We start from the raw sequence: 17,290 nt of genomic DNA, 5'->3' as shown, positions 1-17,290 counted from the left end.
TTCCTGTGCTGTTGGTGGGAATCTCTGTGATCCAGATTCCCGAACTCTACCAGCAGCTACTTCAAGGAAGGAAGTAAAAAAGGAAGTAAAAAAAATTCACACACTGACAAGTCCACTGTATAGAAAGAAAAGCTGCAATAGGAAATTACTGGAGTCCACTGAATGGAAACTGACAGAAACGTATAAAGACTCAGGTAGGCAAAGCCATGGCAATCAGTAGTGCCTTTCTCAAAGAGTTGTATAGTCTGCACAAACATGACAGAGTAGGCAGTGAAAATATTATATCTGCTTTTTTTCCCAAGGGCTGATGGACAGAGAGGCTAAGAAACTTTCTCCAGGGTCACAAAATATGTCCTGGTATGCCAGTAAATGAAGCCACTTCTAAAACCAAGGTATTAATTGTTAAGACATCCATCTGTTTTGTCACAAATAGGTCAGCTGCAAAACGGGAGGTTTACATGCATGCTATGAGGTAAATTTCTCTCTGTTTTACCGTGCTGCATGCAAAGTGATTTTCCTCAGTAAGCACACACCACTTGGGAGATGTTACCTTTGCCTTCTCAGCATAGCTTACTGAAGTTCTCCAAAAAAGTTGTCTTAGTGTTACCAGCAAACATTTAAACTACCTTTTGAGATCTGTGCATAGCTGGCAGTTTTTTAAGTGTTCACTGCTGACGACACCCAACATAACACTTCTACTGTGGACTCTTCCTGAACATACATGAGAGTGTAATCTACAGTACAGAAGCTAGCTACTGCTTCTGGCTGAGTGCTGCAGTTGCTGCTGACTGTCTCAGGAGAAGACTGAGTACCTAAGTTCCCAGGCTAGGGAGCAGGTACAGATCCAAAATCTCTCTGAAAAACAGCCACTAGATGAGGAGAAGCTCCTTTGCTGTGTAGTGATGGGGGTGTACCTCCCCACATAACTCCTACAGACTACAGAGAGAATGGCATTAAATCATGACACTTACCATCAGCCTCTCTCACAACCACAGTAAAGTACTTCACAGCTCCATTAGTATCACTAAACCAGCTGCAGTTAAAAGTAAAGTTGATGGAGGATTTGGTAATCAGCACCTCTTTTTTGTTCACTCGTATGTCTGGAGGTGGCTGAGGAGGACCTGAGGAATTTAAAAAAAAAAAGAGAGAAAACATCATTTATGTATTTGCTGTGAACTAGACCCAGTAAGGGAAATGCAATTCACAATAAAGCTCAGGTGACTGGACCGAAGTCTCTGATCCTGTTCTTTTTGCAATCAAGAAAGTATCTTCACCTCCTACAGAGAAACTGCCAAAGGATTAAACAAGCCAGCAATGAGTTAACCATAATAACAGATTCCTCAGTAAGAATCCCTGCAGAAGTCCACATGGAAATGCACTAAAGTCTTGCTAAATCTATGAAATCAGAAATTGTAGTTGCTAAAAATGACACAGGTTTACATCAGGTATTTGGAGGCCACTTAGTACACTCACTACAGGAAGTTACCTATTTTAAGAATCTAATTTCTGCTTCCTTTTCTAGAGGAACAGCCCTGACTCAGCCAGACACAGCACTCAACTACAGAGGACCATTTTCCAGACTGACTGCAGAATTTCCATAGGAAATGTTCTTTGTATGATAGAAAGCTATACCTCAGTGATACAACAGAAGCAAACTGCCAAGAGAAACACATAGTGAAAAACTTTCAGAGGACAGTGCAGCAAAGGAGGCATTTTAAGGATCTACATGGCTGAATCTATTATAAATCTGTATTACTGAAAATATATTTCATGTATGGGAAACATGCCACATATATAATAAGCACATGGCTAAAATTCTAAAGATTTTAGAGCTCTCTACCCCCCAAAACCAAACATAATTTTTATGATCTAGCATTTTAAAAAAATGCAGCTTTTAATAAGCAGCTATAGAAGCACTCCTGGATATAGGCTTCCTGGCCATCCTGTCATTTTTGAGAAGTTTAGCCCTGGAGTGTTTTAGACCTCTGTGTTGTGCTGTGCCACTAAATCCAGAAGCACTGCAATAATTGGAGCATCTCTAGAGCCAGCAATGGCAGCCTGTTGACCATGGTGATGCCTGGCAGTACAGAGGCACCAGCAGATGCTGTTACTGCCTCTCAGTGACCTACATATGGAGAACCAACAATGTTTCAAAGCACATGCTATGAAAATCTGTAATCCTCTCTCAGGTATAACTCTTACAGGTGATTTGGTTAGGTAGCTCCTCAGAAGAGTGCACTGAGAGCCCAAACTGGACCCAGTGCCACAAGCCTTACTGATGGATATTTGTGCTGATGATGGCTACCATCTGTGAGGGGAAACAGCCAGGCACAGGAAGCCAAGCAGCATCATAAAGACACTTAGAGGTGTGAGATAATGAGATATTTTGTGATGAACATCAGAGTGATCAGATAAGTTTTCATGTTTCATGGAAATCTGGAATTGCCAGAGTTGGAAGGGACCTCTGGAGATCATCTAGTCCAACTCCCTGCTAAAGCAAGATTGCCTAGAACACATTACTCAGGACTGCATCCAGGTGGGTTTTGACTATCTCCAGAGAAGGAGACTCCACAACCTCCCTGGGCAGCCTATTCCAGTGCTCTGTCACTCTCACTGTAAATAAGTTTTTCCACATATTTAAATGGAACTTCCCATGTTCCAGCTTGTGCCCTTTGCCCCTCATCCTGTCACTGGGCACTACTGAAAAGAGTCTGGTTCCGTCCTACTTGTACCCACCCTTCAGATACTTACAGGCATCAATAAGATCTCCCCTCAGCCTTCTCTTTTCCAGGCTAAAGACTCCCAGCTTTCTCAGCCTTTCCTCATAAGACAGATGCTCCAATCCCCCAGTCATCTTTGTTTCCCTTCACTGGACTGTCTTTAGTAGTTCCCTGTCTCTCTTGAACTGGGGAACCCAGAACCAGATGCAGTATTGCAGATGTGGCCTCACTAGGGCAGAGTAGAGGGGGAGGATGACCTCTCTCGACCTACTGGCCACACTCTCCTTATGCAGCCCAGCACTCCATTGGCCTTCTTGGCGGCAAAGGCACATTGCTGGCTCATGGGTAATTCACTATCTACCAGCACTCCCAGATCCTTCTCCTCGTAACTCCTTTCCAGCAGGTCTGCCCCTAATTCCCCAGGTGCAGGACCCTACACTTGCCCCTGTTGAGCCTCATTAGGTTCCTCTCTGCCCAGCTCTCCAGCCTGTCTAGGTCACGCTGGATGGCAGCATAGCCCTCTGAAGCCTCAGCCACGCCTCCCACTTTGGGAAACTTGCCGAGGATACACTCTGTCCCCTTGTCCATGTCATTGATGAATATGCTGAACAAGACCAGATCAGGTATTGACCCCTGGGGGACACTGCTGGCTACAGGCCTCCAACTCAAACCTCCTCCAATTATTTCTCTCTCTCTCTCTCTGTGTGTATATATATATATATACGTTATAATAAATATATTTTAACATATGTTTCTCAGGCTGTATTTCATGAACTAGCCAAATAAACAGGTCTAGCAATGGAACGAAAGGCAACATAGCTAAAATCCTGCATCATCTGTCACAAGAGACCAAAGAACAGGTTCACTGTGTTTTGGGCCCCAGATAATGAGTGCCACACACTGGCAACTGGGGAGATTAGAAGTCCTTTTGTTGTCTAACCAACGAAAACAACTCCTCATTGCTGCTCACTTACGGTCAATCATTGTGATGGTGTTGTCTTCCACTACTTCACTTGTCATGTCTGCAGAATGCACCTTGATGGACACCAGGTAGCGCGTGTGGGGAACAAGGGTCATGATATTAAGCACAGATTTGTCTTTTTCTATCCTTTTAGAAAATTCCACTTCATGAGTGTCCATTTTTTTGCATTCGACGCTGTATCCATCAAAGTCAGAATCAGGAGGAGTCCAGGAACATGCAATGGCAGTAGAGGTCTGAGGCCGACAATGAAGGCTTTGAATCTTATCTGGTTCTAGAGGAATATTGAGAAGTGGAAGCTCAGTGAGAAAAGGGACAGGAATCATATATTCTGTTCTCATCCTATGGCCTCTAGATTCTGCATCAACAGTTTGATTAGAGGAGGCTGGGAGCCAGGATTCCCACCTTTCCTGCAAATGTGTGCTGCTTGATTATTAGGCAAGGCTGTCAAACTCATTTTAGCCATCTGAAATTGGACCTAGCAACATCAGCCTCATCAGTTCATGAAGCTACAGTAATGAATTGTGAAAACAAGCAAACAAAACTACTTGAAGTCTTAACAAGAATAGCAACATTGCAAAGCAATGGATTTCTAGAACTATGTTACAACTTATCTGGAGGTTACACGTGGTCAAAATGATCAGTCAGTACTGATACTGTAATCTCTTGACTGATCTGGTTTCCTGTGTAACACGTAGTGTGTCCATTTTACTAAAACGTATAACAGAAGTGTGCTTTATCCATGTAATATTGGAGTGCCATTTATAACATGTGACATGTAACATAGATGCAATTTCACTTTCAGGTGGCAGACATCAACATTTAAGGGACTAAACACAGGTGAAAGAGGTAGCTATGCTCTCATATTAATTAATAATCTGGAGGAAGTCTAAAGAGCTATTCAGTTCACTAAACACAGATGTCAATCTAGAGCTGAATCCCACCCCAAGTGACATAAGGGTTGGTCAACACTCAGTTGTTTTTACAATCCCAGGTGACTTTTTCAAATCAGCCTGCTACTAAGGTTGCTAGAGACAGCTAGAGATGATGTGGATCCACAGACAAAAATGTTTAGCAGTGAAACACCAATTTCAGTTTTAAACCTAGTACAGCAGGATTTCATCCATGCTTTCTGTATGATCAATCCAAAACATTTTTATTATTTCAGTATCTGTCAGAGAAATTGGGATATTCAGCCTTATTTTTACCCCTGAAACTGATTGATTCAGGCTTTATAACTAAACGGCCCCACTCTGGATGCAAAGATTGTAAATGTATGTCTATTTTCAATCTCTGAACAGTTGACCTTGCACACAGCAAGAGCTCAGAGTCTAGCCAAATTCATTCATGAATGTATTAATAGAAATTACTGACTGCAAAAGGCATTGGGCACTTACTTGTTCTCACGCTTGCAGACTGTGACTGACTGTAGGTCTTCCAGCTGTCGCCACTGACAGTTCTGACACTGAACTCATAGAGTCTTCCTGGTCGCAGGCCATAGATGATGCGTACTTTAGATTTGCTGCTGCTGTAGGGGTTGAATACTGTGAGGGGATCCTTTGGAAGCCACTGCAACTCAAAATCGTCATAGTCTGTCCAGTCAGGAGGACCCGGCCAAGTGATTGATAAAGATGTGTTTGCAACATCAGTAAACGATACAGTGTTAGGAGGGCTGGGTGCTACACAGAAAGGGGGGGTAAAAGGAAAAAAAACCCAAGAGATTCTTAACACGTGTTTACACAACACAAGTAAGATGAAACAAGCGTTATTTTTTTCATGCATCACACAGTGTTTTATTATATATTCCCGAGCCTTTGAAAGAAAAACAGTGCTCAACAAAATCACACTCCATTGGTTTAATACCCTTAGGGATGTCCTTTATCTTTACACCTTCACTGACTCTTACAATAAAACCTCCCTGTTGCATAGTTGTAAACTAATATGAACCCTGATAGATGGGTCTAAAAAAAACCACCAAAGCTTTTGTGTCTTTTACCTGTTCTTCCTTCAGTGTTTGCTGTATTGCTGAGGTCCCCACTGTGAGTCACAACAACTAGAGTGTACTTTCTGCCAGGAACAAGTCCCTGGAAATGCCACTCTTTCAGGTCTTTCCTGTGCCACGTTTCTTTTTGTGTCCCATTTGGGTTGTAGAGATTCAGCTCATAGAAGTCAACATCTCCTGCTGCTGGACCCCAGGTGAACCACAGACTGTCTGTCATGTTTCGGTTGGATGCCTTGAGACCAACAACTGGGGCGGGTACTGAAAAAAGGGGATGAATATTACTTCATGTAGAACACCCTTACACTGTCAGACCTTACACTTACCCTGTAATGAGAGACATGGAATAAACTAGACAGCCACCACAGCTGGCTGAAAAGCCAGGAAGCATCAGGAAGTGTATCTCAATGGTTTCCTTTCTTACTTTGAACTGCCACTGCCCCCAGAAGAGGCTGAAATGTTTATAATAGATAGTTTTGCAAATACTAAGCACCTTTTCCCCACTCAGAGTCTGGAAAGATCCAACCCTGAGGTAGCTGAAGAAAGTGTACCACTGTCCAGATGCAGTCGTACAGAAAAGTTACTATATGGTGCTTCAGAGGATGAAGAAAAGTTTCACAGAGTGTCAGGACTGCTAGAGCTGCTTAGGAAACTCGGCTTCTCTCGCATGGGACAACAAACAGAGCTGCAGCCAGAGCTTCCCGTGGGAAACAAATTTCATTTCACTAGTAGATTGCCTGCCACATTAACCCTACTTGCTTTGCCTTTCGGTCTCTTCCACTCATAGACCAATACTGCTCTTAGGATGGGAGACAGCTGTTTTCCTTTAAGGTTTAAGCAGCGTTTAAGCAGCGTTGGGATGTCCTTCTCCTGACCTGAATATCTGGGAACTATCGTAAAGGTCTTTGTTTCATTTTTCCTCTTGTAAACACATCATTCAAAATCTACCTTCCTATTTGTGTACAGCTTTTAATGTATAAGAGCCCATTTTGATATTTTTAATAGTTGCCTTAATCTAGTATGAGCATCAGACTCAGATCAGCTCCCTGGTGTTCCCCATGAGCACCACATTGGAGACATATGATTTTCTTAGATGCTCTTGCCTGTTCTTCCAAAGACAGATGACTCGTTAGTGAGGTCTCCGCTGTGGGTAACAATCACCATTCGGTACATCCTGCCTTGACGCAGGTTCTGGAACGAACACTGCTGCAGGTGCTGCTCTCCTGAAATCCTGTCATGAAGGGACTTGTCTGGGTTGTACAGGAAGATGTCATAGGAATCAAGCTCCCCCTCCGAGGTGGTCCAGCTGAAGGACAGTCGGTCAGTGGTGTTCTCTGTGACCTTCAGATTTGTCACAGCTGCTGGAACTGGAAAGAAAGATAAATGCAAGAGTAAATATCAAAGCGTCTAGCCACTAAGCTGAACCTTTAATAAAGTAACAACTTGGCTGGAATACATTTGAATCATGCCACAAGTAGTTGAGTAATGTCAACATCAACTTTCTGAAGCAAGGGGAAAGCATTTACGAGGTGCCACTGAGTCTCTCCACTACAAATTTTGTTTCCCAGCAGGCCTGTGCTTCAGCCTGTGTTCGCAGGGAAACAGTATGTGTCCATTACCTTCTACAAGAAGCTCTAACTGAGTAAAGACTTCAAGATGTGGCTCTAAGTTTAAAGGTGTGTATTCGCATAAGATGCTGAGCTAAGAGCCTTGAGACTATAAATTTAAAACTTGATGACAATAAAGCATTCAGGTGGTTCCATAACAGACTGAGAGAGGGGCATTCATCACTTTGGTTTAATATCCTTATTATGAACCATGGCCACATTACTATGCCAAAAGATTTCAGGTCTGCATACCAAGCATGTATCAGGAAAAATTATGCATAAATATCTGGAGTCTGCTCCTATTATAATTGTTCCAGAATCACGAAATACAGATGATTCATGTATTTAATGATATCTGACTGAGGGAACTATAAATAAACCACGATGTTCTAATTACCTGTTCGACCAACAGTTTCTGCTCGTTTACTGAAGAGCCCACCACTGACTGTCAAAACTTGTATTTTGTACTTCTTGCCAGCTAATAAATCTTCAAATTTGTGCTGTTTGGCAGTAGCTGGCTCAGATTTGTTGCTCAGTAGGATTCCTTGCTCGTTCAAAAGCAGAATGTCGTATCTTTCAGCTACACCAGCAGCTTTCTGCCAGGTTACCAATAAGGAATGACTGCTGTAAGCATGATGGGCTAATAATTCCTGGACAGAGGCTGGAACTGGAAGCAACAATTAAAGGCAGGACATTACCAGCTGAGACACAGATAATACAATACACAACTGAGAATAAGAGTAAGTAACAGAAAATATCTTTATGCATTCGCAGGTTCACTTGTGGGAAAAGGGGTATCTGTGCATGTGTTTGCACAAGCAAATAATTCCTGGACAAATACAGTCAGGTGAAGTTACAGAGCACCATGGACATCTGAACCAAGTGGAGAAGCAAGAGATGCAGAAATTACCATGAAAAGAGGGAGAAGTAGAGTGAGAGGAACTGATCAAAACAGTTAAGAAAGGCATGTGAAAAAGAACTGACAAATAAATGGTAAATTGGTGCAAAACAGTGGTGCAGAATAGAAAGCATTAGCTAGCAGCTCTTGCACAGAATTAAAGGCCACAACAAACATATGCAGGTGCTAAAGAGAGAGGATGGATTAAAAACAAGGTGTGACACTGTGTGTCCTCACACATGAGTATATTTGGGCAATACATTGTCTTAGCAAGCCTTGACCATGCAATGGGCTCTGCTAGGACACAGTATTTAATTACATGGAGCCCTGCAGATATGTGTGTTGGATGGGTACAGGCACAAGACTGGGGAGGACTGGAACTGCATTCATCCCATGAAGGCACACTTTGGGCTGGGGATCTGAATTCCACACACATTCATTCAGGCGAAGTTACTCAGTTGACAGATTTCACTGGCATTAACAGACCCATGCCTAGGTGTTTGCAAGAGTGGGGACTCCTGCTCTTTGAAATTAAAACTTCTCGTGAGTCTGGGTCTCCCTATGCCCAATGGTACATTCATAAACATTATTAAATAAGGGTCAGCTTCTGGAACGACATGATGCAACTTGCTCCTTGTCTCAAAATGAACATACTTGTTCTCCCAAATGCTGCTAAGCTGTTGTGCAAGGTGCCACTGTTGGATTGCACCACCACCCGGTATTGTTCCCCAGCTTCCAACTTGTGAAACACGTGCTCAGAGACATGTTTGGAGACACTCTGGGAATCAAGCTGATGGTTTTGCTGAAATATAGTCACGGTGTAGGAATCAACATCTCCACCTCCAGGAGTCCAGCTCACTTTCAGGCTGTTTGACATGCCATTAGGTGATACATGAATGTTTCTGACCACACTTGGGACTAGAAAAAAAAAGGAACACAAAGGCACCTGCTTACAAATTTCCTGTTTGATTGAGACCTCTTAATTCCAACTTTTTTAATGTGTACAGCAAATTATTCAAAGGTTAAAGAGGATTTACAGGTGCAAGTAATTTCATGAATGGGTAAACATAACTAAAGGTGAAGATATTTGTGTATGATTGTGCCATTTTAGAAAAGCAATTCTGCTGTTCACAGGAACAAAAGAAAATGTAAGTTAAACAGAAAAAGTTTATATGTTCCTTTACCTGGGTAATGTCTGTCTCCTCCAAATGGTGCTTTTGAAACAGCTCAGAAAGTCAAAGGTTTTTATGAACAGTTAGTTCATTGGCCATTGTACAGTTATAAACTCATTCATTTCAGGTGGGTATACAGAGGCATAAAATAGCTAGAGATACTAAGAAAACAACTGGCATGCAAGAGAGTAACAGAAATCCAAACACTGACTTCTCAATACCACTCATATGCAACAAATCAGATTATCTGCCAACTATCAAATATCAGCAATTGTAACACCTGTTTATTAAGCACAGATCAAGTTGGCTGAAGTACTAGCATGATTTTTAATGAGATCTGCTGTCTTTGTGCCCGTGTTACAGGAGTTCAAACAAGGTCACGGTTTACTCTTGCTTTTCTGTGCCTCATAAGCCTCAACACATTTTAAATACCACATTATTTCTTACTTGTCAGGCCTTCTATGAAAGTAGCACGTTGTGCATCTCCACTGATGGTCAAGACAAGAATTTTGTATAGGCGTCCTGGAGTCAGAGCTGTGAACCAGTACTCCTCAATAGTGTTCCCAAGGAAAATGGGTGGGAAGATCTTCATATCATTGAAGAGGAGCTGGATCTCATATTTATCAACATCCCCCTCAGCTTTTGACCAAGTTACCTGCAGATCTTCTGTGCTCCTGTTACTAAGAGTCAGTTCCTTCACTGACTCTGGCACTGAAGAGGTGAGAAGAAAGATGGGAAACTTCTCAGTACTTATTACTGGATCACAGCAGAAAGAAAAAAGCTCTGAAGCCATGCTCCTGAGCTAAAACTTTTCATTCAGTTCCCTATGAAAAGCAGTAAATTCCATTTATTTGTAAGGATTGCTCTTTGTGAGCTCAATTTTTTTCATCCAGTTCCCTAGGAAAATCAGTAAATTCCATTTATTTGTAAGGACTGCTCTTTGTAGTTTGCACATATCTAACACTGGAAGGTCCCGTTTCAGAACAGGGAGTCCACAATTTATCAGCATAAAATAATAAATGAGTAATAATGGAGCCTGCAAGGAAGTCTGCATAGCTAACAGCAATTGAGTAGAATCTGCACATACAACAAACGTGGTGCCAAGAGGCCTGAGCTAGTGGAGACCTGAGGCAACCCGTCTGCGTCACGTAGCACCACACTGTGCACTTCCCAACTCCTGCCAGACTCAGGTCAGTTATTTTTGCCCATTCCTACACCTGTGTTAATAAACCTGGTTTCTTAGTGTGGCTCATTAGCTTACATGAAGCAGTAGGTGAAGACAGTCAGACTGCATCCAGATCCCTGCTGGCTCACCACTAGCCACCTTACCACCCTTGCCCCATGCTCTGCAGCTCCAGTTCTTGGGGTAATTTGCATAGAGTGAATCCAGCCTGTCTTCTTCCTTACACGTTTCCATGACCAGTAAAAACTGTCCTGTACATTCTGGCATAGTTTAAGCATAAATACTAAGCTTCCAGGGAAATCTGTACTACTGTTTTTCATTTTTCCATATTTCAAAATTTGCTTTTCAATTTCAAAGCACAGGTCTCTTACTTTCTACATGTCTGTAGCTTAAACATTGGTCATAAACTAAATGCTGCTTTGTATATTTGGAACGACACACATTGAAACAGTCACACTGTTAAAATCATAAGATTTTCAAGCCCAGGTATGGTAAACAGAAAAAAAATCCTGGAGGGCCTGAGGATGTTTCCAGGGTTTTTACTTACTTGTTCTGCCATAGACCCTTTCACTAGTTTCATATTTCCCACTCCTTGTGCTGACTGTGACACTGTACTGCCTCCCTGGGACCAGATTAGTGAACACACATTCATTTTCATCCTTTGGGACGTTTTTCGTTTGGATGAAATCATTGTTGTTCTTGATGATCACTTCATAATCATCAAAATATCCAGAGGCATGTAACCAGGACACCTTCAAGTAGTCACTTCTGGCTGAATTGCTGACGGTAAGTCCCTGAACACTTGAAGGGACTGAAAGAAAAAGCACAATCAAAGATTCAGAAAGCAGTATCTTTCTGAAGTAACAAGAGCTGCTGTAGATTACTATATTCGTGGTAATTACGAGACTTCTCTGAGGAAGCTGTAAAGAGATCACAATGTGGATTTAAGCAATACCTTACCCTCTAAAACACCAGTTTGAAAAAAAGCTGTAATTTTATGGTTTGACAGTCCAACCCCTACTCCCATTTTGGTCAGAAATTGATAGCTCATTGATAATGACTACACAAAGTGAATGGATTTACTCAGAGGCTGTCTTTACCTGTTCGCTCTTGGCTGAAGGAATAATTTTCATACTTCCCACTCTTCGTGGTTATCTTCACATCATAAAGTGTCCCAGGAGTAAGGCTGTTGAAGGAGCATTCGCTGAAGGATTTGGAAATGGTGAGAGTCTGAACAATCTGGCCATCGTGAGAGAGTGTTACCAAATAACTGTCTACATCTCCAGAAGCTGGCAGCCAAGAAACACTGAGGTAGTCACTGCGACCTGAGTTATTTACTGTTACTCCAGTCACGCTGGAAGGAACTGTGCAACAAAGAGGAAAAACCAAAACAGCTTTAACAAGCCAATTCCTATTGTTGTGAGAATGCCTGGAATGCCTCCCTGCAAAATAAGCAGTCTGGGATTCCTGAGAAGCTCTGCACTGATTCCCACTCCCACTCATATGCTTTTTTGAATATAACGAAGGAAGTTGTTTTTAGTAGCATGATCCCAGCACTTCTAAAATCCCAGAAGATAAACTATCCTCTCAAACTGCCATTCATCAGTAATTGCATTAACTACTGAGGCTCCTGTGAAGCTGAGGCTCATAGCAAAATGTGTTGCATTTACAGTGAGTTCTCTGACCCCTAGTGGCAAACACATAAAAGAGTTTGTTTTTCATGCCAGCAAGGCGAGCTCCAAGGCTCCTCATTGCCGTAACTACTATCATTCAGGTACAAAGCTATCAGAACTATTGCAGGGGCAGACCTTAATCATGATGAACTGCCACATTTTTACTGGACTCTGATGCACTGAACTGACTTACCTCAGTAGAGGGGCTGGCCATCAGCTGTCAGAGTGAAAAAATCAGGAGATTTTACAAAATATGTTTACATACTTTAAGCCTTTTAGTGTTATTCTTTCCCAATTTTTTTTTCTTCTTGTTTTTTTTTTTCCTTTTCTTTTTTTTTTTTTAACCTGAAAATAGTTGCTTTCAAGGAGGACATTTGAGCAAACTGCAGAATGCCTGGCATTTGCCAAATTCACATAAAGGGTGACACTGCACTGTGTTGTCTATTTTTCCCTCTATCTAATTATGCAAAGGCCTGGTATTACATTTCATGAGTCATTAAACTTACAGATTTGTTGCAATGGTAAATCCTACCCTATGCAGTATAGAAGGGCCTCACAATTAACCCTGGCAGACATTCTTCAATATTGGATTGGAGAAAAAGAATGGCTCATGGGAGACTGAGACACAAATTTATCCCACCAACTTTAGGCATCTAATTTGCACACCTACGTAAGGAGCAATCACCCTACACAGCCATGTAGTCAATGAAACAAGAAAGTCCCTTCCAAGGAGTGATTCACCCACCACAGCTGTATACCACTCTCAGAGCATATGTTTGTTTTCACTACAGAGTTATCCTGCTGTACAGAGTTCCTGGTTTGGAAGAGCAGTTAGCTCCCTAAAGCTGTGTTAACATGAATTTGGACCCACAGTGTGCCTAATATCACACACAGGAATGATATGGCTGAAACTCCTGTATGTCTGAATTCTCAGTGTAGTGGCTTAATGACAAGACCATTCTCTTTAATAAATTCACCTTTTAGGAACTGAGAAAACACATGGTGGAGTATTTTCCTTTTACCTGTCCTTCCTTCTGCGATCATTTGCCTTGAAGATATTCCTCCACTGACAGTGGTGACCACAACTGAATAGAGTCCTCCAGGTTTCAGGGGATAGAAGTGGTATCTGTTGGTTTCGCTGGGAACAGTCTCATTTTTAATGACAACATTCTCGTGAATCAGCAGCACTTGGTATGAGTCCACATCTCCCAGTGCTCTTGTCCAGTTGGTGAACAAGCTGTTGGTTGATCCTTGACTTGCCACAGTCAGATCGGTCACTTGGGCTGGCACTGCAAAGAAAATTGTCATAATGTCACTGAAGAGAAACAAAATAAACCAAAACAAAGTCCCCCAAATAGCCCAAGTTTAGTCACACTGAGGAAGTGCATCAAAAGAACATTCCAATTTGCAGTCAGACCCAACAAGAACTAAAAATAATCCAACTGTGGACTGCTTCCTGTCTGATGGGATGTGGTCTATGGGAAACTATCTAAGGCATAAAAAGGTCTTTCAGGCTTTAGCACTAAAATTATTCAAGATCAGGAAACTGGAAAAGATGGCATTTTATACATACCATTAAACAAAAGCTGTCAATCTAGGAAATTACTTGGGGTTTTGATGACTATTTCAAATACAGGCTGTGTCTTTCATTCTCCCTTTTCTCTCCTATTCCCTGTTTCTCATTCCTATTAAATGAAGACTAGTTTGATTAATACCTCAGGCACAGTTACCTATACTCCAAAGAAGTGTCAGACATTAATTTTGGGGGTAACTAAAAATGGATGGGTTTGGTTTTACTTTTTACTTGAGAAGACCTGCAAGATACTAATTTTCTAGCATCAGAAGATGAATTAATTAAGAATAAAAAAATCCCACCTGTTTTACAATGCTGCCGTAACATAGTAAGCTCCAACAAGAAAATGAAGTGGCAAATTTCTATGCTAAGGGCACTTCAGTGATACCTCAGGCTTCACTTGAAGCTAAGCAATCTGGGATGCATGTAAGACCTCCTTCTGTCATATTTACTGCAATACTTTGCAAGAGACTAGTTAGGTTTTCCTACTACAAAGAAGACTCAGATATTTGGAATGTTTATTAAGAGCTACGTTCAAATTCATCGATGTTTGTTCTTTACCACTTTGAATGAAATGCTGACACACGATCCCTGCCTGATGTGTCTTCAAACATTAAATCGCCTGGATAAAAAGGGACACTGTGGCCTTTATGCCTGAATAGGACTCCTAAAGGGGCACAAGGCAGGAGGAAGCAAAACCCCAGATATCGAATCACAGAGAAGAGAAATGTAAGCATAAATTAAACTTTTCAGGCCTTGGAAGGAGTTAGGACACTTCAGTAAGGATCACTATCAAGCCACAGGCATGATTAGATTCAAACACTAGCAGCTTGTTTTAACCTTTGCTGCACCAGACTAGAGCTACATTTAAAGACTTTGCTTTCACTGGAGAATGCAGAAGTCAAGCAGAATAAAGCAACACATACGGTTTAAAACTTGTCCATGTGCACAAAATCAGCACCCTGCAGGGGGTGGGAATGGGACTTTCATTGTGTCACAGTCATCATCCAAAGTAACAAATACAGATTCTTGAATTAGAAGACCAGAGAGAATTCAAAATACATTTTCAAGGTCACATATGTTTTGTGTCTGTCAACTTTGGAATGTTCCCCCTAAAGCAACATTTTCCTGTGTGGTGATGTGTTTGTTGTTTGTTTTTTTTTCCAGATGATGAATGCTTTCAATTAAGGAAGTGACCTTCCTGAAGTTCCCAGTGAAAATTGTTCTTTTTATATGGAGTATTGTGCTAATGTAGATTGATCAGACGTGACATAATTTTCAGAAAACTGTTTTGCCAGGAATTACATATCCATTTCCCCAAACCCTTAAATAAAAACTGCAAGATAACGGACAGTCAGAAACCAGAGATCCAGTAACATAACTTTCCTATCGAGGAAACAAACATAAATCCAAGACTTTTGAGATTTATACACCAAGTTCATTCAGTGCACAACAAAGCACAGAAAGTTGCTAATGGTTAACAGAAGTAAAGACTAAAATATAAAACAGTTGTACAGGATGATACCTGTTCTTCCTTCCACTGATGTCCAATTGCTTAAAATCCCACTAATGGTAGTGATTGTAGCTGTGTATTTTCTTCCAGGTACCAAGTCAGTGAAAGTGAATTCCTTAGCTTCTTTCGCAAGCCCTTTTTTTATGACAGTAAGATCCCTGTCTCCCAGTGAAACCACATAGCTGTCCCACTCTGCAACAGGGGTCATCCACATGACGGTAAGTGAAGATTCGTTAGCATGTTTCACACGGAGCTGGAGAACAGGCTCTGGAGCTGTAAAAGTACACAAAAAACATGAGAACAGGACTTTGTAGTGAACACACATGCCATATCTCAAGCTGCTATAAGGAATCTGTTCTGTAAGAGAGAAATGTGACCGTAGCAGAGTATTTGTAACCCAGAGGAGATTCCTTATCTTCAAGAAGCCAATCTTACAAATCTGGAATTAGTGCTACTCTTCCATTAATGAGCTGTAGCAGCAGACTTCAGCAATGCATTGCAGCTGTAATGCTTAGGTTTAAAACTATGTCAGGACATATATTTCACCATTAATAGAAATACAGTGAAGTCAGTGAGGTTCCTCTTGAACTGAGGGTGCTAGACAGGGCTATAAAATATTTGTATTGTAAAACAGAGCTACACCAATTTAACTGTAATAAACAAGGATGCAAATGATAGGGGCAGAGTGACACTGATTTTATACTGGTTCGTATCTCAGTCAGGGTGGGAAGGAGACACTCCAAATTTACACTGGTATAAAAGAAAGAATTTGATCAGTAAACTGCTGCATGTGTGTGCATGCAGGCACACAGAGGGCATCTGTTAGCTAACATAGTCCTCATATCTGATTTTGTGCCCGTTACATTAAAATACAGCTCACTTTCAAAGAATAAGGCCTAATACCTATGCTTCATGACAGGTACCTTATGTACCTTGCTGTGGGTCAAGCACAATTGTGATACACTCACTGCTGGATGTTATTTATTGGACCACATTCTAATAATTTAGCTGCATTAATTACAAGTAACATCATAAACTTAAATTATTTGTAATGTATATCAAAGCAAGATGAGAATGTGCCTTGCTCTGATCAAGTTGCCTAAAAGTTATAGAAAGCTTCAGTTCTGTAGCTTCTACTGGTCTTGCCACTGTGCAAAATTAACAAAATGAAGCACTCAGAGAATGACAGATAAGGATGCAGCAGGACAGGCTGTGTACTTGGCTGTCCAGGGAGGTGGTTGAATCACCATCCCTGAAGTGTTTAAAAGACATAGATGTGGTGCTCAGGAACATGGTTTAAGTACTTACAGATCTTTTCCAACCAGAACAATTGTGTGATTCTGTGAAAGGCAGGCATAAGGAAGGGTGAGGATAAAGTTGGGTGGCTCTCTCTGACATCACATTCTCCATTGAGATATGGCTCAGCCTTGAGCCTTGCCTTATACTTCTTGTCCAAGGAAAAGGAGTCTTCTTTTCCTCTGAATTGCACTTATTTTGCATTCTTTGAGCAGAAACATTAACAATTCTATTGCAGTTTATTTTTAAGTTTGAGGCAATCAGATATGGTTTTGACTAACATGCTGCAAAAGAATTCTACTCACGTCCCTGCAGTGCACGTGGATTTCCTTTGCAAAGGCTGACTTGAACAGACAGACTAACCCCATTTTCTTTCTTGAGCACAGGAACAACTGGAATGTTATGGAACAGCTATGCTAACATACACCTCAGCCAGCCTTGGCTAGCACTGTTAATATTCTTCTTACAGGCTGGCAAGAAAATTAGTTTGCCAGTGAAAATACTGATGAACGGTACAGGAAGGTTTATATTGCTCTCTTTAAGAACTACATAGGGCATCTATAACCAGCTGCAAAATCTTACAGTGCAATGCTGTACATGTAGTGCAATGTCTCAGTCATGACAGAATGGTGATATAATTCCTAAAACTCACAGTAACAAAATATTTACCACAAAAA

The 17,290-nt window shown here is 41.4% G+C and overlaps 1 protein-coding gene across 1 annotated transcript in view; it reads right to left on the bottom strand.

Moving 5' to 3' along the window:
* The window catches only part of PTPRB (protein tyrosine phosphatase, receptor type, B), a 58,588-nt gene that overhangs the window by 13,864 nt on the left and 27,434 nt on the right, over positions 1–17,290 (bottom strand). Inside the window, exons 9-20 of the mRNA XM_009997758.1 lie at positions 15,330–15,590; positions 13,254–13,520; positions 11,659–11,922; positions 11,106–11,369; positions 9,823–10,086; positions 8,858–9,121; positions 7,703–7,972; positions 6,802–7,065; positions 5,696–5,959; positions 5,097–5,378; positions 3,695–3,973; positions 972–1,121 (exon numbers count right to left, since the gene is read on the bottom strand). Coding sequence (XP_009996060.1) covers positions 972–1,121; positions 3,695–3,973; positions 5,097–5,378; positions 5,696–5,959; positions 6,802–7,065; positions 7,703–7,972; positions 8,858–9,121; positions 9,823–10,086; positions 11,106–11,369; positions 11,659–11,922; positions 13,254–13,520; positions 15,330–15,590 — 3,093 coding nt within the window. The remainder of the gene's footprint in view (positions 1–971; positions 1,122–3,694; positions 3,974–5,096; positions 5,379–5,695; positions 5,960–6,801; positions 7,066–7,702; positions 7,973–8,857; positions 9,122–9,822; positions 10,087–11,105; positions 11,370–11,658; positions 11,923–13,253; positions 13,521–15,329; positions 15,591–17,290) is intronic.

The sequence above is a fragment of the Chaetura pelagica genome, unplaced genomic scaffold (assembly GCF_000747805.2).
Source record: "Chaetura pelagica isolate M959 unplaced genomic scaffold, ChaPel_1.0 scaffold314, whole genome shotgun sequence".
In the NCBI taxonomy this organism is placed as follows: domain Eukaryota; kingdom Metazoa; phylum Chordata; class Aves; order Apodiformes; family Apodidae; genus Chaetura; species Chaetura pelagica.
Note: the sequence above shows the minus strand (reverse complement) of the source record. Positions and strands in the feature narration are given on the sequence as shown.